Source organism: Staurois parvus, unplaced genomic scaffold, assembly GCF_062004578.1.
Source record: "Staurois parvus isolate SC_StPar_1 unplaced genomic scaffold, SC_StPar_1.0 ptg000262l, whole genome shotgun sequence".
Classification (NCBI taxonomy): Eukaryota; Metazoa; Chordata; class Amphibia; order Anura; family Ranidae; genus Staurois; species Staurois parvus.
The window spans coordinates 5,275,933-5,298,240 of record NW_028318058.1 but is presented as its reverse complement, the minus strand read 5'-3'; the positions used below and the strand labels follow the sequence as shown (position 1 = coordinate 5,298,240).

The window sequence follows — 22,308 nt, the reverse complement described above, 5'->3', positions numbered from 1 at the left end:
AATGTCAAGCCATATTCTGGGTATCTTAGATCCTCATAAGAAAGAACTAAGGGAGTTTATATATTGGAAAATTCTCTTAGGAATGTAAATTGGAGCGTTAACTTTGTCCAACTTTAATACACCCCTTTATTTAACATTAATGAACTATAGCCTGTTTCAGGAAAAAATGCCAACCCAAGAAAGGAACCCCCTAAGACAGTGGTTCTTAACCTTTTTGGAGGTACTGAACCCCACCAGTTTCATATGCGCATTCACCAAACCCTTCTTAATTGGAAAAATAAAATATGATTTTTAAAATTCAAAACATAGGTATATATTTATACATAGGTGCACAAAATGAACAAAACCATTAAGAACAAAGAACAAAGAACCATTAAAACACGATTTTCACACAAAAACAAAATAATGAATATTTACCGCAAATCAGTGTGACTTCTGCTGTTGTCTTTCAGAGGCCAGTTCAGAAATGCGCGGCATTACCTTGGCAAGTGCCACTCTCATGTCATTTTCGCAACAAAGTCTGTTCCTTTTCTTCGTCTTTATGTCCAGCATCCTCGAAAAGGATTGCTCGCAAAGATATGTTGTAACAAACGGTATGAAAATTCATCCCCCATATAGTAATTCATCCCCCATATAGTAATTCATCCCCCATAGTAATTCATCCCTCATAGTAACTCATCCCCCATATAGTAATTCATCCCCCATAGTAATTCATCCCCGCTATAGTAATTCATCCCCCATATAGTAATTCATCCCCCATAGTAATACCTTCCCCATATAGTAATTCATCCCCCATATAGTAATTCATCCCCCATATAGTAATACATCCCCCATATAGTAATACATCCCCCATATAGTAATTCATCCCCCATATAGTAATACATCCCCCCTATAGTAATACATCCCCCATATAGTAATTCATCCCCCATATAATAATTCATCCCCCATATAGTAATTCATCCCCCATATAGTAATTCATCCCCCCTATAGTAATTCATTCCCCATATTAATTCATCCCCCATATTAAGTCCCCAAGTCCCCCCTGTGTCAATTCACTTACCTTTGCTCCGCGCGTTCCTCTCGCTGTATTCCCGCGCCGTTCCGGTCTTCAGGGCGGACTGTGAGAGGAGCCTAGCTCCTCTCACGTTCGTCACGCTGCCCCGCCTACACACATCCTGACAGCCAATCACTGGCTATCAGGATGTGAGTGGCAGCGAGACTGGCCAATCATTGCATTTGAGTCCCTGCCGCCCGAGAGGAGGGAGGGGAGCGGGCGCCCGACACACAAGAGCCGCGGCTTGCCGACCACTGGGCTAAGCGATGTTGCGTGACCACCTGCAGCCAATGATGGACAAGCGGGGCATGTCATCACAAATCATATGAGTCGGGTGTGGGTCACCTCCGCCGAATCCCCGAGACTGACTCACCGAACCCCTGGGGTTCGATCGAACCCAGGTTAAGAACCACTGCCCTAAGAGCTTGTGCCTGGAACGCCATGCTGTGTTCTTTTTGTCCATCACAGACAAAACAGCATGGCACTGGTTTATCTTTGTTGACATAACAGTCGAGAACTTAGTAGTGATTGTTAGTCTATTGCAGAAATTCTCTAGCTGGTACCAGGGATACCGTGTTTCCCCAAAAATAAAACATCCTCCGAAAATAAGACCTACTTACAGGTTTCCTTCTGGGTGAAATATAAGGCATCCCCCCGAAAATAAGGCCCCCCTAGGCTCTGTCTCGGAATGAAAATTAATTTACCATAAACTGGTTGCTAGGGCCGCCCCGACTGGCGTCTAGCAACCAGTGACGTTACGCGGAGTCCTGACGTCACTGCTATGTGGAGGCGGAGCGGAGCGGAGGTCGGAGTGAGCGGTGAACGTGGGGCGGGAGAGAGGAGGAGACTTTTGCAGATGCGTGTAGAAGAACAGGAGGATCAGAGCTGACGGGACACGGCGAAGGTGGTGAGTGCTGGTCTGTCTCTGGTGACACTGTTATGATGATTGTTATGATGATGTTCCAGAAGATGATGACATGATTGTCATTGAATAAATGAGTTAATTCTTGATACTGTAGGATTCACAGTTTGTCTGTTTTGTGTTGACAACTACCGTACTACCGTACCGTATACAGGTAATAAATTTCCTTTATTTTCATTTAACAATAAATGTGTACCGTATTCTTCTTCATGGAAAAATAAGACATCCCCTGAAAATAAGACCTAGTGTGTTTTTTTGAGCCAAAAAAAATATAAGACAGTGTCTTATTTTCGGGGAAACACGGTAGTATTGCTAGATGAAAAACAAATGACAATGTTTTTCCGAAAATAATTTACAGAAATAATATCTTACAGGAGCGTATACACATATACTATTTGACTAGCTTTAATCTGCCACAGTTATACAAAAGAATAGTTACATTTTTCTATCAAATTAAAGCAAAGAGCTTTTTTTTTAAAAAAAGACAAAATGGCATTTTAAAATCAATTTTGGAGAATTATTTGTATTGATATGGTCTGACATTCTAGGACAGAATTGTGCCCTTTTTGATCTAAGACAACTCTACATTAACTGATGGTCTTCAAAATAAGAATAGAGAATTTGAGAACATTGTCTGGTTTTATTACTTAACATGTTCCATTAAATGCCTGTAACAAATACAAACTGTCTGTCAAGGCTGTTGAATAGCCACCAGTTCTAAAGAGAAAGGGTTTGTTTGCTGCTAGGAGACAAACTTGAGAAAAACTTGTCAATAGTAGAACAATACATTTAATGGAAGGTGTAAAGGGAGTCATTTCTATTCAGAGGAAATGTCTTCTACTGTTTAACCAATGTTATCTTTTGCAAACTTTGAGTCATCAGGGCTTTTTTCTAAAGTAAGAAATAAGGTGATGTAAACCATTTAGTATTTCAAATATGATAGGAAACATACAGTAGACAATGTTTCACTTCTCACTTTCGTAAATCAGGCCAATTATGATGTAGTTTGGAAAACTGTAGATGTCTATAATAGTATTGCATTTATTTCCAATGTGGTGTTCATTGCATTTTCAGACCTTTATGCTCTTTGCAAATGCCAATCTTAGACCTGGTCATAGACATGTATAGGTGCAGTGCTATTTTTGACCAGTAGAGGGAGGGCACATACAAAAGCAATTCATGATAAAATGAATATGCAGCTGTGACAAAAGTATTTCTTTTTTGTAATAACAAAGGGCAGTAGGGTCTGTAGGCCTGGACACATTCCCCTGGTCTCAATCACACAAAGCTGTCTCCACTATTACAATTATCTATATTTCTGAAATTATCTGAATTTGAGTGGTTTCTGGGCACTTATTTTATTTATTTATTGAGTTTATATAGCGCCAAAGGGTTTGCTCAGCGCTGTACAATAGAGGGGGACAATACATGAAACAGAACAGTAACATCAAACAGTACACAAGGGGTAAGAGGGCCCTACTCTTTCGAGCTTACAATCTAGGAGGGAGGGGGTAGAGGCACAGGAGGAAACGGCTGTGGGGGATGGAGTGGTAGGAGGAGGGAAGGGCAGCGGCTGTTAGGTGAGGGTGGGGTAGGCTTCCCTGAAGAGGTGGGTTTTCAGGGAGCGCCTGAAGGTGAGGAGGGAAGGTGACAGTCTGATGGATTGGGGTAGTGAGTTCCAGAGAATGGGGGAGGACCTGGAGAAGTCTTGCAGTCGTGCGTGGGAGGAGGAGACCAGGGAGCAAGATAGAAGGAGGTCCTGTGAAGAGCGAAGGGTACGGGTAGGGTGGTACCTGGGAATCAGGTCGGTGAGGTAGTTAGGGGCAGTATTGTGAATGGCCTTATAGGTCAGGGTGAGCAATTTGAATTTAATGCGTTGGGCAATGGGGAGCCAGTGGAGGGAGAGGCAGAGGGGGGTGGCAGAGGTGGAGCGGCTGGTGAGGTGGATGAGTCTGGCCGCTGAGTTCAGGATGGTCTGAAGCGGGGAGAGCCTGCACTGGGGTAGGTCGGTGAGGAGGGAGTTGCAGTAGTCAAGGCGTGAGATAATCAGGGAGTGTACGAGTAGTTTAGTGGTGTCTGGGGTAAGGAAGGAGCGTATCTTGGCGATGTTCCGGAGGTGGAGCCTGCATGTGTTTGTGAGTGATTTGATATGAGGTTGAAAGGAAAGGTTTGAGTCCAGAATGACGCCAAGGACCTTGGCTTGCTGGGCGGGATTGATGGTGGTGTTGTTGGTAGTGATGGAAAGGATGGGGGGGGGGGGCGCGGGGGGGCACTTACTGAATATCTGCAAATAAATGCAAAGGTTGGAAACAGCCAATAGTAAGTGGCTACAGCATCAGAAGAGCCAGTCAACTCATAGATTCTCCATACGTCTTAGATGCCAAGGAAGGTTTTTTTAAGGTATCTGAATGAGTCTGGGGTTGACAAAGCATGGGTACCTTTTCTGAATGGTGACAGATGGGTAGTGGAGCAAGAGTAATGCTGTTAGAATAAAGAAAGCAGAATAAGGGGGTAGACTTACGTGTACTAGTTGTGCATTAATGAACTCTGTCATGGTCATTGCTCATGTGTGCTATGAGGCCCAGCACAAAAAAAAACCAAACTGGCCAGGTAAAAGATCTACCTGGGAATACCCGTGACATGGAACTTTCCCTGGGGTATGCTGAAGCTGCACATTGGCTATACATAATATAGGCCTCCAAAAATTAACTTCTGTCCTCAGTTCTGTGTGTCCATGGCTAGAGGAAAGGAATACATGATGAGTGTTTATAACTGTATATTGGGGGAATTCATAAAGGGTGTCATAAACACCCTTTACAATTTCTTTGGGCCTCTGCAGCAAAATTCTCAGTGTGTGCACCAGCAACAGGTACATAAATCTGTGGGAGACCAGCACTGAGGTGACAATGTATATACTGGACACTCCTCCCACAATGGGCTTCCTCCATGGCCACTGCACCACAGGTACAAGGTGAAGGAGGTTTGTAGTGGAGTGGGAGAAGCCTCATGAAGAACTGAAAGACTAGTCCCCCATCAGGGTCCACCTTGCTGTTGATTGACAGTGCACTGCAGTTGGTGGATCCATAGCTGTTATTCAGTCCAATAGCAGCTTTCAAATTTACCCACTTCCATTGGCTGTCAATCACAACCAAGGATGACCTGATGGGGAGCTAGTCTTAGTTCCCCATCAGGCTTCGCCAACCCAGATGTGGGGACTAGTTTATATTGGGTCTGCCTCCCCTGTGACCTTGTCATTCCCCACATTTTGCTAATGACATTCACCAGTATCCACAGTCCCATTGTTTACAATCAGTTTGCAGAAAGAGAATGTCTCACCCTACAGCTAAATGGGGCCAGGGATGTAGCCCTGTGTGGGAAGCTGTCACATTCATAACAGCTTCCCAGCACAGACACAGGCCCACTCTGTTCACTTTAGCAGCGGGGACCCGGAGATGTCATTCAGATGATCCTCACCGCTACAGTAAACAAAGACAGCTGAAAATGCCAGCTTGGGATAAGTCAGTGGTTGTGAGGAAACTGGTAGGTGCCAGCACCCTAACAACCAGGAGGAAGCTGTCACATTTAGCAGGCATTTGGCATTTTCACACAAGAATATGCACAGACTTTACACAGTGCAGATGTCTCCCTTACAGTATATCCCCTGCTGGTCAAATGTTCTTAGCCTATTAACTCTCATGGTTGGAAGTTCTTAAGCTATTTTTCTCTTAGGATCGACTGTTAGGGGTTGTTACATTCGCCTGGCGAAAGGCAACAAGGAATCTATTACACACATATATGTAACATTACAGAAATTATTTGTTGCGCGTGCACAAATGTTTTTACTGAATTCAAAAATAAAGAATTCCTAGACTCCATATATGGCATTTTCCTTTTTAATTCTGATACGTTTTCTCCTGTGTGATAGTTCACAAGTAAAAAATTTAATATTTTATACAAAATCTCTTTTTCCTTTCAGCCAACTGTTGTTAAACCCTGCACATAGTATAAGACTACCTGCAGTATTGTTCATTGATATTCCTTATGTTAAAGTATAACTAAGGGCCAAGCATTTTTTTTTAGTTTTGGACAGAGTGGAGAGGAATTAGAACACCTGTCAGTTTTTATTGCTGTCTGTGCTGCCATTAGGGATACACCCTCTCTATTTGTCCTGTTTACCATTATCATTGAAAGTGAAAGATCCCAAATTTTGAGTTGTCCCTGAAAAGTAATTTCTGGAAATTTCTGAAAATAGGACACACATGGCAAAAGAAAATCTGACAGGGGTTATAACCCTCCCTTGCTCTATCCAAAATGAAAAAATAAAGTTTTGCCTATAGGTCTACTTTAATGATCTTCAGATTTATTAAACCCTGAAAAATTCACAACCGTTGTAAGAAGACCTTGGGGCTTGAAATGAAAGTGAAACCATTCTAATGGAGTTGTATTACAGCATACAAGTTATATATAGAAATACACCAGTGGCTTTGGAATGTAGAGCAGTTATTTTCATGTGTGTATACAAAGACTATTATATACTGTATAAGTACAGAAGTGACAGTATGTAGACCTAGCAACCACATCTGCTGTTTACACCACATATTTGGTATCAGCAGAGTGTCCAGCAGTGTGCAAGGTTTATCAAGAACCTAATAACTCCTTTGACAGTTTATTATAATTTTATTACATCAAATATAAAAAAGCTAAATAAAAATGCAGGATTTTTTAGTCCAATATGAATGATTAAAAACTGGCCATTTTCTTTTGCAGTTTTCATAAATGTATCTCTCTGAAGCATGGGAGAGTCATAACCCCTGCCAGTTTTTTTGCCATCTGTATCTTATTGTGGAGTTTTCCCTTCACTTCCTGTCCAATAGCCAAAACAGGAAGTGAGAGGAAATCACTAAATTAAGAGACTCTCTTGCGGACCTCCAAGTAACCAGAACTAGTGTCCCCATAGGAAGATTTGCCCTCTATATATCCAGGGAGTATCCGTTTGCCTCTCGTGGGATCAGGAAGGCTTTTTTCTTCCCTGCAGGAGCAAATTGTATCCTCTGGATCAACTGTGGGTATAGGATTATAACTTTTTTTTTTTATGGTTGAACTGGATGGACTTTTGCCTTTTTTCAGCCATACTAACTATGTAACTATTACTTTTCTGGGGACAACTCAAAATTTGGGATTTTCTTTTACATTCACTTTCAATGATAATGGTAAGCAGGACAAATAGAGAGGGTGAAGCTCCCTAACGGGGGCACAGACAGCAATAAAAACTGATATAGGTTCTAATCCATCTACACCCTACCCAAAACTAAAGAAAAAGTTTTCTCTTTAGTCGTACTTTAAAGCGGAAGTTTACCTAAAAAGGGAAGTTTCTTCCCCCTCCTTCTTTTGAGAGTTTTTTTTTGGGGGGAGGGGGAGTGAGTACAAATTGCTGGCAGGTACATGCTCCCACTTCCACCTTAAATTCCAACCCCTACCTGCAACCTACGGAGACACATCAAAAGTCCCATGAGGCTGCCAATCCACTCACAAAGCGCACTGCAACTCACGCATGCGCAGTGGGAAGCTGGCTGTGAAGCTGCAAGGAATCACAGTCAGCTTTCCACAGTAAATATGCCAGAGCCAGGGACCCAAAGATTGTCAAAGAACCGTCCCAGGTGAGGACAGTGTTTGATCCCTGGACAGGTTTTTGCCTTTTTTTAAAAAAACATCAGCAGCCACAGTATCTGTAGCTGCTGACTTTTAATTTTTTCACACTGAAGAACCTAACATTAAGCAGATTTGAATGTTTTCCTTTAAAGGGTTAATTCCCCTTTTCAGAAAAAATTTAAATCCAGAAATTTAAAATCCTCGCTCTTCCCCTTCTTTCTGTAGGGCTTACGGGACAGATCGGAGCAATTCTTATTGGTCAAAGCAGTCACATGACGGTGCTGATCAGAATCAGAATTGTTCTGATCTGTCCTGGAAGCTCTACAGAAAGAAGGGGAAGAAAAGTGGGGTTTCAAATCCCTGGACTGCTACACCAGCTACTTTGGCACTGAGAGCCCATCACCATGTAGGTAAGTACAGTGGAGACTGGGGTGGGTGTGGAGGGTATAAGGTTATTTCACCTTTTAATTTTTTTCTGAAAAAGTAAACTATGTATAGTAGATACTTCCAAAGTATTTGTAAGGTACAACGCATGCGTATTTTCCTAGCAAGACTTGTAAATTTGTATTTGCCAGAAATGCATAGTTACTAATAATATACTCACTTTTCCCTTACCTTTGACTTAGATGCAAGGTATGCTTTACCATTACATTCTAAATTACATTTCTAGGAAGAATGACAATTTGACGTTGATCTGACATAGGCCGGAAAGAAGGCTGTCCTAAGAACTTTTGGAAGTGACATCACAAGACAAATGACAGAGCCAGGAAGGCTAACTGAGTCCAACTCTGCACCAATGCCTGCCCATCAATTTTCTGAAAACATCGGTTCTTTACAAATAATCATTACCTCTTAAAACGGAACTCCAGTCTCCTGTAAAAAAAATAAAAGTCAGCAGCTGAAATAACTGTAGCAGCTGACTTTTAAAAAACAGCCACTCACCTGTCCCACGATCCAGTGTTGTCATCACCCCAGCCGGGTTCACCGGTCGTCCTCTGTCCCCGGCGCTGGCATCTGAAGTGTGGGCACCCGGCTGACATGCCCCAGAAGACTGCGGTGAGGGAGGAGAACTTCCGCATCTGGTGGTCAGAGCGTAAATGGGAGCGGGTACCTGTAAAAATTGGGTACCCGCTCCCCAATGGTGCCAATTATTAACAGGAAGCAGGGGACAAGTTGTTAAAGTGTAATTTTCCCTTTTGGGGGGAGCTCCGCTTTAAAGAAAATAAGCTGTGGATAAGAGAGAGCCGTAGATAAAGAGGTACAGCTTATGTAGGAAGATTTTCTTTATCCCTGTGTATCACAAAAGGCTAATCACATCAATGGGTATTTGTAAGGGTGTCAGGACCTGGGTCTGAACCTGCAAACTCTGCAGTGTCTGGCTGTGGCTTTTCTTGCTGTGCTAAACACCTCCCTGGCTGATTCCTTGGACAACCTTAGCTTGTGTATTGTTTCTCTAGAACCTTGAACCTTTGCTCTTCCCTTGAACTGCCTGTTTGTCAGATTATTGTGCTTGCTTCAGCTGCTATCTTATTCCGTGCATACCTGCTGTTGTCCTTATCTTTGCTACCACTAGATACTGACCCTTGGCTTGTTCGTAGACTATGCTTCCGTCTGATCAGATCCAGCTACTACTTGTTACTGACCTTTGTCTTGTCTACTGACTACGCTTCTGCTTGATCCCTACCTAATATATCTGCTACCGGACCCTGGCTTGCTGACTCTGGGGTAGGGCGATCCTGAAGACTGCAATCTGATACTAACATGCAGAAAACTCATCTCCGCCATCAGGAGCTCTGGTGAATACTGGTTACTGCTTAGACCCATGCCTCAGATGAGCCTGCGTCATCCACTTGGGGGATCATATTGTACATTCTAGCCAGGGGCGTCCCTAGGGTTGGTGTCACCCAGTGTGGTAACACTGGGTGACACCCCTTCCGACGATCCCCACAGAATGGATCGGATCTGCGGATTGAGCATAATGGATCGGAGTCTGATCCATTATGCTCCCCAATCCGCAGATCTGATCCATCCTATGGGGATTGTCGGCATGCAACCTATACGCGGTGACTCCGAACTCGCTCCATTGAAAGGTAAGTTGTAAAGAAAGCCGACAATCCCCGCAGGATGGATTGGATCCATCCTGCAGGGGTCGTCGGCTTGCTTTACAATTTACCTTTTCGAGGAGTGGGTCAGGTGCTACCCCGTGCGGTCTGTGTTACCCAGTGCGGGCCGCACCGCCCGCACCTCCCTTGGGACGCCACTGTTTCTAGCTGACTACCTGTAAACCTCTCTATTGTCACAGGCACTGGTTTCCGAGCCTGACACTAGACCATGAAAAGGGTTTAATATCACTTCAACCAGTCATATTTTAAGGTACTAATTCTTCATGGTCCATGGCTGGGGCATGGCAGAAGTTTGTTCTTTGCCTACATTATGCTATAATGTTTCCTTATTCACATCTTATAAAGTTGGGGGATATGCATCTGAAGGGAACTGCTTTCACTTTTGACTGAGCCATTCTACGTGTTTCTTTACAAAGCTGTCCCACCACAATTTTAGTTTATTTTTTGTGACAAAAAAAACCCAAAACAATCTATTCACTTCTTAATAAAATCCATTAAAATACATTTCCCAATGTAACAAACCCCACTAAGGCTAGGTTCACATCTCTGCGTGCCAAGCACCATGCGGTTCAGTGTGACACAATATTACAAAAAGGTCAGGGACTTCTTTCCCTGCATTTCTCACAGGCAGGGCGACCTATTGAAATGAATGGGCACCAAGCCTAAGTCGAGGCTTTCTCATAGTGCCTTCATATAGACCGTTACTGAGATATGATGCATACAGCATTACATTGCATAGATTATATATGGCGTTCACTACAATCAAACACATCAATATACTGTATATGAAACTTAAAGTTTTCAATGAGTTTCCTTGATCACTCTCACAGTAGTATCACTCTAATTATTGGTCACACATCTTCTTTTATAACCATTTCCATACCGAAGTTCCCAAATGGGCAAGAGCCTATACCTCCAAATGGATTTACCACCCATTTAAAAAAGTATCCCTTCAGACCATCCCCAGGTCAGAATTATTTGTTCTGTTTTGAAAAGTATTTTAACATGTTTTAATAGAAACTAAATAATTTGATGCTTGTAAAGAATATATATTTCTTCATTTCGGAATGTTAAAGCCCATCAATGGTCACCTCTTAGTGAATAATCACAATCACTGAGAGCTGAAACCAATCACTTGCAAACTTAGGATATACATAAATGGCTACTCAAACATCATTTAAGGCATTAAACCACTGGGGTTGAATTGGGGCAGTTTTGGTCACCTAAGGGAAGCCTCAGCTTCCCTGCTACACTGCACAAAAATTTCAAAAGAAAGCCAAAAAGATGATGGAAATGGGATGTACTTAAAAAAAAAAAAAGATAATCTTACATGTGGTTGGGATTACCTGCACACCTCACCATCTGGATCTGCAAATGTGAAAGAAGCAACTGGATTTTTCATCAAATCAGAGAAGAAGCTTGCCTTAGGTGTAACATAAAAAAACGGAACACCAGTGCTATTATGCATAGGACCATCACTGGTTAACAGAACCTGCCCAAAAGGCAGTCCCTGGATCTGAAAAACATAAAAAATACAAGTCAAATGAATAAAACAATCACAATTTATTCATCCAAAACATATATTTTTTAAAAAAATATACAAAATACTTTACAAAAGAAACACTTATCTCATTAATTTGCTAAACAAAATCATGGCTTGCAGCTTAGCCCTTGCTTCTTGTGGAGCCCTAGGACATACCTAGTCACAGCCAAATTCCCTCACTTTTGCCATTACCTTCAGCAAGTATACAGCTAAATGGCTTCTTCTGGAGGAAAATACTGTACAAAGCAGAAGGAGGTATAGGAATTGTTCAAGGGGTATGTGAAGTAATGGGCTGGATACGTTAGCTTCAGGGGGAGTCATAAGGGTTGAGGATATTATTTCTGGAGCTGTGGTATGTAAAGGCCAGGGGCCTTGGCCCACCTATTGCACTAGGGCCAGGTGTGTCGTGCTATGCCACTGTAAGTTTTTTAGAATTACTAGATTTGTAAAAAGACTACATAGACAATGACTAAATCTTACAAATAAGCTATCCACCAGCTGAAGCTTAGTAGACGTTGGGTGATGCGGCAGGACAATGACCCTAAACATCGAAGTAAATCCACCACAGACTGGCTTCAGAAAAAGAAAATGCTCCTTCTGGAGTAACCCATAAGAGCCCAGACTTTAACCTCAGAGATGCTGTTGAATGACCTCAAGAGAGTTGTTCACACCAGATGTATCCTACAAATGTGTTTGAGCTGAGCAGTTTTGTAAAGAGGAATGGTCAAAAATGTCTCCTGTTGTGAAGGTCTGATGCAGAGCTACTGAAAGCACTTGCTGAAAATCATTGCTACCAAAAGAGGGTTTGACCAGCTATTAACGCCAAGGGTTCAATTACTTTTAACCTTCAGCACTGTATATGTTTAATACGTGTGTTCAATAAAGGCACAAGAAATTAGATATTTATAAAAGTGCTCATGCGCTATTGGACATGCAATAATAAGTATGCAAAAACAAAATAAACTCTTGCAGCAGTCCTGTAATTGTGTTCCGTGCCACAATACATATGAACTAAAAACAAAACAGACTGCGCATCAATATAATCATGTGCATATATATATATACACAGCATAAAATGCCATTAATAAAAAAGTCCCAAATTAGTGAAACAAGTGCATGTGCTCGACTTAATTGCAGTGTCTTGGTTCATCAATCATCTCAAAGTGCTCCACAAGCTGCCCCACATGGACTCACCCTTAGCCAATGACCATCTATCTCTAGAGTGGTCTGTAACGCTTTAGGGACAGTCTCCAATGAGCCAGTTATCTCCAGATCTCCGCAAGTTTGGGATAAATATGTCACCACAAAAAAAGCAAAGAAAGAGGATCTTCCATAGTGTAAAATTGGTAATTTTATTGGGGGTAAATGTATTTAAATCTCACTCACAAATAAAGTGCCTATGCCCCGCACCTGGTGTACTCAGCCTTGTTACCCCTACTACATGGATGCTGCTGTGCTAGACGCTCCTTGGAGTGGCGTGCATTCCACATGAGGGAGTCTATTCCACATTTTCACAGCTCTCACTGTGAAGAAACCTTTCTGTGTTTGTAGATTAAATTTCTTTTCCTCCAGAGGTAAAGAGTGCCCCCTTGTCCTCTGTGATGACCTCAGAGTGAATAGCTCTACACCCAGTTCACTATATGAACCATTGATGTATTTATACATGTTGATCACATTCCCCCTTAATCTCCTCTTCTCAAGAGAGAATAAATTCAGTTCCTCTAATCTTTCCTCATAGCTGATCTCATCCATGGTTCTTATCAGTTTGGTTGCCCTTCTCTGTACTTTCTCCAGTTCCCCAATGTTCTTTCTGTGAATCGGTGCCCAAAACTGAACTGCATATTCCAGATGAGGTCTTACTAATGATTTGTACAGGGTAATATGATATCTCTCTCTCTGGAGTCTATACCTATTTTAATACAAGAGAGGATTTTGCTCGCTTTAGAAACCGCAGCTTGGCATTGCATGCCATTATTAAGCTTGTGATCTACCAGAACTCCCAGATCCTTCTCCACCATTGATTCCTCCAGTTGTACTCCCCCTAGTATGTATGATGCATGCATATTCTTAGCCCCCAAGTGCATAACCTTACATTTATCAACATTAAACCTCATTTGCCACATAGTTTCCCAATTAAACAGTGCATTGAGGTCGGCTTGTAAGTTGGAGACATCCTGTAAAGACGTTATTCCACTGCACAGCTTGGTGTCATCTGCAAAGACTGAAATGGGATTTTTATTCTCAGACCCTATATCGTTTATAAATATGTTAAAAAGTAAGGGTCCCAACACTGAACCTTGGGGTACACCACTAATGACCCCAGACCATTCAGAGTATGAATCATTAACCACTACTTTTTGAATACGATCTTTTAGCCAGTTTTCTACCCATTTACATACGGATTTTTCCAAGCCTGTAGACTTTACCTTACAATTAGCTGTGTGTGGGGAACTGTGTCCAATGCTTTTGCAAAATCCAAGTATACCACATCCACCGCCACCCCTCTGTCCAAGGTTTTGCTCAACTCCTCATAAAAAGAAATCAGATTTGTTTGACAACTTCTGTCTTTCATGAATCCATGCTGTCTGTTGCTTAAAATATTTTTTTCCAGCAGGAACTCATCTATGTGGTCTTTTATTAAACTCTCCAGTATCTTCCCAACTATAGAAGTTAAAATAACAGGTCTATAATTACTTGGTAAAGATTTTGACCCCTTTTTAAAAATTGGCACCACATTGGCCTTACGCCAATCCAGTGGTACTATGCCAGTCATTAAAGAGTCCCTAAAAATTATGAACAATGGCTTTGAAATGACAGAGCTCAATTCTTTAAGGACCCGTGGCTGTATGCCATCCAGTCCAAGTGCTTTATTTACCTTTATTCTGTCTAAATATTTTTGGATCATATTGATTGTGAGCCAATGTGGATCATCTGGAGCTGTGTCAATACCATGCCCATTATGGACAAGAGCTCCTCCATGCTCCTTTGTGTACACAGAGCTGAAAAAGGTATTTAATAAATTTGCCTTCTCTTTGTCTCCAGTCTCCCACTCTAGATTATTTTGTAAAGGGCCTACATGCTCGGACCGGACCTTTTTACTATTAACCACTTCCTGTCCGGCCCATGTATATAAAAGGCCAGACAGAGGCAGTGCGGGGTCGGGTGCTGTTTATAAATGGCCTCCCCGCACCCTGATTGTGCGTGCTCCCTGGGAGCACGCATCACTGCGATCCGATACTGATCCGGACAAGTGGTCTGTTTCCATCTGACAGCCCATAGAGGCTAGTGGGCCATGTCCGCTCTGCATACGCGTAGCGGACACAGACCTGTCATCCGCTTGTCCAGCGGGGATCACCAGCAAATCCCCCACTGGGAAAGCAGATCCCCCCCCCGTGTGAAAGGGGCCTTACTGCAGAAAACCTGTCAATTCTGAGGGGTTCACATACTTTTCCTTACCACTGTATATATTGCATTACATGCACAAATACTGTTGTATTATACTTATGTATTATATCCTAAGAAATGTGTCGCCAAAAACATCTGCTATTACACAAGGCAATGCAAACTTTTGCCTAGTGGGAAAGAAAAAACTAAATCCAGCCTTACTAACACAACATATGATAACACCTACAGTATATACGTAAAGTAGTATGACATACTGTATTAGTATCATAAAAAGGTCTGCTAGGGTAGCAAGTCATGTGACTTACAAGTTTTAGTGAGATCTAGAAGGTTTTGTACATATTAAAACCAAATACATTTTATGTTCATTCTCCACATAAGTATATTGACTATAGCCATCTAATTGACTATAGCCAGACCCAGTGCACAGCACTTCTGGTATCCCTTTAGAACAGTGGTTCTCAACCTTCCTAATGCCGCGACCCTTTCATACAGTTCATGTTGTGGTGACCCCCAACCATAAAATTATTTACCCAGTAATTATAAGTCATGAAGTGTCGTTTTACCTCCAATACTGCTGCTTTCTACACAGTAGCTGCTTTCTACACAGCAGCTGCTCTTTACACATTGGAAATATGTGTTTTCCTGATGGTCTTAAGTGACCCCTGTGAAAGGGTCGTTCGACCCCCAAAGGGGTCGCGACCCACAGGTTGAGAACCACTGCTTTAGAAGTATAGTACTCACTATAAAACAGCCATTCTCAACCAGTGTTCCTCCAGAAGTGTGTAGGGGTTCCTTGGGCTATGGCTGCCTATAAACCACTTGACATCCAGAAGATTTACCCCTCTTTATAACCAGGCCATATTTTGCTATGCGGCACTGCACTATTTTAACTGACAATTGCGTGGTCATGCAACACTATACCCAAATAAGTTTATATAATTTTTTTTCACACAAATAGAGCTTTCTTTTGGTGGAATTTGATCAACACTGGGGTTTTTATTTTTTATTATATAAATGAAAAAAAACTGAAAAAATGTGAACCCCCCCCCAATATTTTTTACTTTTTGCTACAAAACATATCCTATAAAAAAACTAAATCAAATTTCTTCATAGATTTAGTACAAAATGTATTATGCTACATGTCTTTGGTGAACAAAATTCCTAATAAGTGTATATTAATTGTTATAGCATGAACAAACAATGGTATATATTGGAATTTTTTTTCTTTATCTTAACCTAGTAATGGCAGCGATCACCGTGGTGGGCAATCTGACACTAGCTGACACTGGCTAGGGGGTACACTAACTGACTAATTGACACTGACATCAAAAGTAACACTAATGCAGTGATCAGTGCTAATACTATACACTGTCACTGTGCTAATGACACTGGTTAGGAAGGGGTTAACATTTAGGGGTGATCAAGGGGTTAACTGTGTGCCTACCAAGTGTTAGTGAATGTAATATGTGGTGCTTTTACTAAGGGATCTTGCTGTTTTTTCCCTGCTTAGCAGGGAATAAAAAAACAGCAAGATCTCCTGTCACTGTACCGAGCTCTGTGTTGTTTACAATCACAGAGCTCTGTTCTGTGAATCACTGAGCCAGTCAGTAGCTCCCTGGCGATCAGTCATTGCCTGGGACCCACTGATTGGCTTGTGCTGTAATGAATCACAGCACAGCTGGGTCAGCGGGCACACTTAGCACATATTAGATATGCGATCCAGTGCACAGCATTCTTCTTTAACCTATTCACGCCAACAGTACGCAAATATGCGGCCTCTAGGCAGCTGGGACTTGATGCTGAGCAGCCACATATTTGCGTACCATGTGTAAACAAACATGTGCTGAGAGCGTGCTCCCAGTACATATGTCGGTGTCCCACGGAAAGGTCCCGATCTCTCATTGCGACAACCAATCACGTGACCCTACACCCTGCCCTGCCTCCCGGCATCAGAAACCCCTTAAAAAGCCAGATTGAACGCTATAGTCACTTTTGCACAATGTCCTTTTGTCTCTTTCGATCAGTTGACCATGTCGCACTTATGGTTATCAGACGTTTTCCTGGAAAACTGCATATACCATCCTAACCTTTGATACTGTACCTCGTGACAACGCAAATAAATTGGCAGCTTCAGGCAAACAGGCGCCAGCTAAGTGGGCACCAACAATTTGAGTGAATGATGAAAGTGAGGCTTCTCACCTGTTAGCTAGGTGTCTCATCACACAGCAGAAGCAAAAGAATGTTACATCACTTCTGCTTTCAACACACAACATTAAGAATAAAAGTGCAGCGCTAAGAAAAATTATATGATCATGCGTCCAGTGTTCAAAATTAGCAATAAGTAATCATGAGTAAATAATGACCAATATCTTAAAATAAAGGTGATAGTCTGTGCAGATATAAATTCTCTGTAAAAAATCCAGTGGTGGTGTTCCGAATAGTGTAGTAAGATTACGCACTCGCCAGATGCGACCAGTCTACGACAGGTAGAGGCAAATCAGAGGCCTGGTGATTGCTGTGACCGCCAGAGCTGCTGCGACCCCACACTGACTCATCTGTGCGGCCCGATAGGCCTTCTCCGGTCACTGGAGGGGAGGATGCGGCAGGCAGGGCCTCCGTACACACAGGACAGGTGGTCAAGCATCTAAATGGATTCTGAGCAGCTGTTTCAGAGAAGCTACTACCGGAACAGTTACAACAGTATTACTAGTGCAAGCAGTGATGAGGAACTCCTGGATGGAGCTGGGGGAATGATGGACTTCCATACCCTGGAAGATGACCACTTGCTAGATGGTGATACCTTACTTGCTATTTATCCATAGAGCCTGCCTGATCCAGCCATCTAAAGATTCCAGAGAAGGGAGTTCCTGTACACAGGCATCTGCACCCATCCATCCCTTAAAGGGACCTCTGGTCAGCTGGATCTTTACACTTCCCTGTGCACTCCAGACATCACTACCCACCCAGAGGGAGGATTATCTCTGCCCCAGACCAGATCCTTTAAAGGAGACTTCTGCTGGTTTACATAATGCGTACTTACATTACGCATCTAGTGAGTGCGTAATCTTACTACACTATTCGGAACACCACCACTGGATATTTTACAGAGAATTTATATCTGCACAGACTATCTTTTTTTTTTTAAGATATTGGTCATTATTTACTCATGATTACTTATTGCTAATTTTTCACACTGGACGCATGATCATATAATTTTTCTTAGCACTGCACTTTTATTCTTAATGTTTTCATAAGGTTTTATATTGGTTGCCTTGAGTGCTATAGCTGCTTACTAGAGAGCGCTCATTTTTTCATTGTATTTCAACGCGCAACGTTGTCACTTTCACACCTGTAATCATGTAGTGTTTCCATTTTTTGTCTAACCCCTGTATGACACAGTGATTTGAAATATACCTTAATTTAGATGGAGCAATATGGGGATTTGTTTTATGTATTTGGTTTTAAATTGTGATGTCTATGTGTTTTTTGTACAATAAAGTGGATTGGTATGATGCATTGGTGTAAATTCATGTGATCATTTAACGGGACCCAGTTCAGATTTGGTGGAGTCCATAATTAGTTTTTATTTTTTGTTCTTTCATGTATTGTTTGCTAGATAAAACGGTGAAAAAATTAATTTAAATAACCAAAAAAAATGTCTTTTAAGAATTTTCTCTTTCCATCAACAGTGAAGAAAGAGAAAATTCTTAAAAGACATTTTTTTCGGTTATTTAAATACATTTTTTCACTGTTTTATTTATCACTGTTTGATTTGGATATTTAATTTGATAGAGCTAACTTTTTTTGTTTTATGATTGTAACCTTTATTTAAGGGTAAGGTTTAGCAGCTTATGTTAATTGATCACATGTGAACACTTTTGGCGCTATTTTCATTTATATTTTTTTCATTGTTTGCTAGAGACTCCCTAATCACTTTGTAAATATTAAAGTCCATTATTCATGGAGTCGGTTTATCTTTGAGGACCTGGAGGGGATTTTGTGAATTTTCTTTAAAAAAAACAAATTGCTGTACCTGTTTAAAACTGTAGTGGCTTTAAATTGTTAGTAACTAATATAAAGTCCATCTAAATCCAGTAGTCCATCTGACACTACTACCTCTACTGATTGGCAGTGCTGCTGTCCAAGGGTCATTGCTCCTTTATCTAGATAAAGAGAGCCCCTTATAGAGTAGGTGTGTTACTGATCAGATCACCAGGTGAAAATAAAGGAAAAGAAGCCCACAAAAAATACTAATGCAGCCAGCACCTCTAGGGTTGGTAAACTGCAATTTATCACATTTTTGATTTTGGAGTTTCTGATACTTGCCTAAGCCTGATCTAAATCCAGCATTGTATCTCTCTCTCCCCACTGGACATGGAGGCAGCAGTGGGAGCCCTTGGCTCTTGCTGCTGTCAATCATAGCCTCTGAAGAGGGAGCAGAGGGTGGGGTTGAGCTGAGCTGTTTGTGTCTATAGGCACACATTGGCCCAGTTCAGGATCAAGCCTGCATAAATGCTCTCCAGAGTTGCCAACCGTCCGGAAATTTGTAAATTTCAACCAATTTACAGACTGTCTGTAAATGTCCATTATGAACAGCGGCCACCTGTAAAAAATTTGGCCGTGGGCTCGTGCTCGGATGTACTTGGAACCTGGGGAGGGAGGGTGTGGGCCAGGCATGCAAGCGCAGTGATTTTGGTACCATTTACAATTGACTGAGGACTCGAGGAGGCGGAGTGAAGATGCAGGAGGAGGACCATACAGCTGGGCCTGATGGAACTTTGACTAAGTTCAGCACACCACTGGCCGCCCATCTGATATGCCAGAATTCTACCGCTGCCTGGACCGGTGGACAGTAACCGACCGAGAAGAGGAGCAGTGTGGGTGAGGAGGAAGGGGAGGACACTGCCTGTCCATAATCTCTGTCCATCACTTGTATCATGTCCGCAGTCTCTGTCCATCACTTGTGTCATGCCCACAGTCTCTGTCCACCTCTTGCATCATGTCTGCAGTCTCTGACCATCTCTTGTATCATGTCTGCAGTCTATGACCATCTCTTGTATCCTGTCCGCAATCTCTGACCATCTCTTGTATCCTGTCCGCAATCTCTGACCATCTCTTTTACCCTGTCCGCAGTCTCTGACCATCTCATGTATCATGTCTGCAGTCTCTGATCATCTCTTGTATCATCTCCACAGTTTCTGACCATCTCTGGTACCATGTCTGTGCAGTATCTGAGGGGGAGCCTGGAGAGAATTCAAGAACAGGAGCGCCAGTGGAACGGGGGTCACAGGAGAAGTCAGACATGTGTGGACTGTGGGGAGGAGAATACAGGATGAAACCAGAGCCGCCAAGCTGGAGCCCAGAGAGGACCATCTGAATGAGCCCTGCGCAGCGTATTTGAGAGGAAGTCAGTGACAGCACTGCCAGGCTAGTCCGAGGGGGTGTCACTGACGTAACAGGGAAGTGAATATAGTAACATAAGGGGGGGGCACTGATATAAAGGTTCCCCCTTATACCAGTAACCCCCCCTTACCTTAATGTATTCACTCTGTGGAAGATGGTCTGTGGTCCCCAGAGCCCCCCCCCACCCCCCCCCACATCAGAGTTCCCAGTGGTCCCCCTTAAATCAGTGTCTTCAGAGTTCCCATTTACATCATAGTCTGCAAAATTCCCCCTTACAGTGCAAAGGGGGACTCTGGAGACCCTGATGTAAATAGGAACTCTGATGTAAAGGGCAAAGCTGCAGACCCTGGTGTAAGTGGGAACTCTGATGTAAAGGGCAAAGCTGCAGACCCTGATGTAAGTGGGAACTCTGATGTAAAGGGCAAAGCTGCAAACCCTGATGTAAGTGGGAACATCTGATGTGGGGGGGTACTGTGAACTCTGATGTAAGGAGGAGCTCTGGTGACCAGAGACCACCTTATATCAAAGTTCCCCTTTACACCAAAGCCTGCAGCAATCCCCTTTGGTTCACAGTGTTCCCCTTTACATCATTGGACCCCTTGTACTGTAAAGGGGAACCCTGCAGACTCTGATGTAAGGGGGAATGCTGGGCTATGTTAACCTTACCTTCTTGTAAATGGAGAAATATGTTTTTTGACTCTTGTTATAATTCAAACACATTGCTAATTGCACTAGCAATATGTGTGTAGATTAAATATTAATATTTGCACTGTTTTGCACAAAATGGCCATTTATGTACTTTTTTTGAAGTGTCAGTAAAAAATGTGGCTCTGCCAGTAAATTTCATGATTCTTGGCAATAAAAAAATATTGGTGCTGTCAGTAAATGTTGAGTGTCCTGTCAGTAAATTTCACTTTAGGGGGGTTGGCAACACTGATGCCCCCTTAGCAAGTGGTGGGGACACTTGGAAGAGGGAAGGAGCCAAGATCCCCAGCGAGGGACCCCAGGAAAGAAGGATGAGGGTTGCTCTGTACAAAACCATTGCACAGAACAAGTAAGTATGGCATGTTTGTTATTAAAACAATGTATTTAAAATTATGTTTGTAAAGAAAAAATGTGTGTACAGTCACTTTAAGCTGATGTTTAGGATACCAGCCCCAAAATGAGGAAAGGACACAATCCAAGTAACATTATGAATGGAATCCAAAGTGTGATCATCTGGAGATGCAGCATCAATAGGATTCTACCAGAGGAGTTTATTAAAACTGGAGCAGCTGTGCAAGGCAACCAATCAGCTTCTAGCTTCAGCTCGCTCAGGTTAGCTTTGAAAATGAAAGCTAGAATCTGTTTGGTTGCCATGCAAGGCCGCTGCAGTTTCTGTATACATGATCCTGGTTAGACAATGTGATGAGTGGGACAGGAGCTGCTCTTACAGTACATAACATAGACACATGGTGCAGAGGAAGGCACTCACCATCTCCTGGGATGAAATGGTAGCTAGGACCCCCCATTTGCTCTTGTGGACCAGTGTTCGGGCATTGGTGGCCAGCTTGGTCTGGAAGAGAGATGCAGGAGAAGGAGGGCTCTCAGTGCCTGCACTGCTCTCCCTCTTGTAGGAGAACATTCTGGAGGGTGAGGAGATCTGCTCAGTAATGTCAGGCCCTGGCCTGGCCTTCATCTCCCTGTCCTCTTTGTAGGCAGAGGATGGGTAGCTCTGCTTCCATATGCTGATTGTATCTTCCAGCAGAGAAGGAAGAGCATCTTCTGTGGAGGAGCTGTCCAGTTCCTCCTCCACTTCATTGGTGACTGACCAGGACACTGAATTGACAATCACATATGCTCCAACATAGGACAGCAGTCCGCACCCCAGGAGGCAGAACAAACAGGATGCACGGCCAGTGGTTCTATAGTCCAAGCTGTACGCAGACATTTTCAGATCCTCTACGATGCTGGAATCCACATTCGTCTGCCTTGCTTTGGGAGGTGTGCCTCTGCTGAGCGCCGACTGACACCTAGTGGACAAACTGCACATAACACCGATATACACACCACACATGGTACTCGTTCACTAGGCTCCATAAAGTGGTATCAAACCCAAACCCAGAAATGTGATACACTTAGGGACAGGGGCGGACTGACCATTTGGAAACTCGGGTACTGCCCGAGGGCCCGGGGTCAGTAGGGGGCCCCATGAGATGCCCCTGGTACC

At 42.8% G+C, this 22,308-nt stretch overlaps 1 protein-coding gene across 1 annotated transcript in view; it reads right to left on the bottom strand.

The window, feature by feature from the left end:
- The window catches only part of CREG2 (cellular repressor of E1A stimulated genes 2), a 45,472-nt gene extending 23,384 nt beyond the window's left edge, over positions 1-22,088 (bottom strand). Inside the window, exons 1-2 of the mRNA XM_089681253.1 lie at positions 21,574-22,088; positions 11,095-11,264 (exon numbers count right to left, since the gene is read on the bottom strand). Coding sequence (XP_089537379.1) covers positions 11,095-11,264; positions 21,574-22,029 — 626 coding nt within the window. The 5' untranslated portion in view covers positions 22,030-22,088. The remainder of the gene's footprint in view (positions 1-11,094; positions 11,265-21,573) is intronic.
- Between the last annotated feature and the right edge of the window lie 220 nt (positions 22,089-22,308).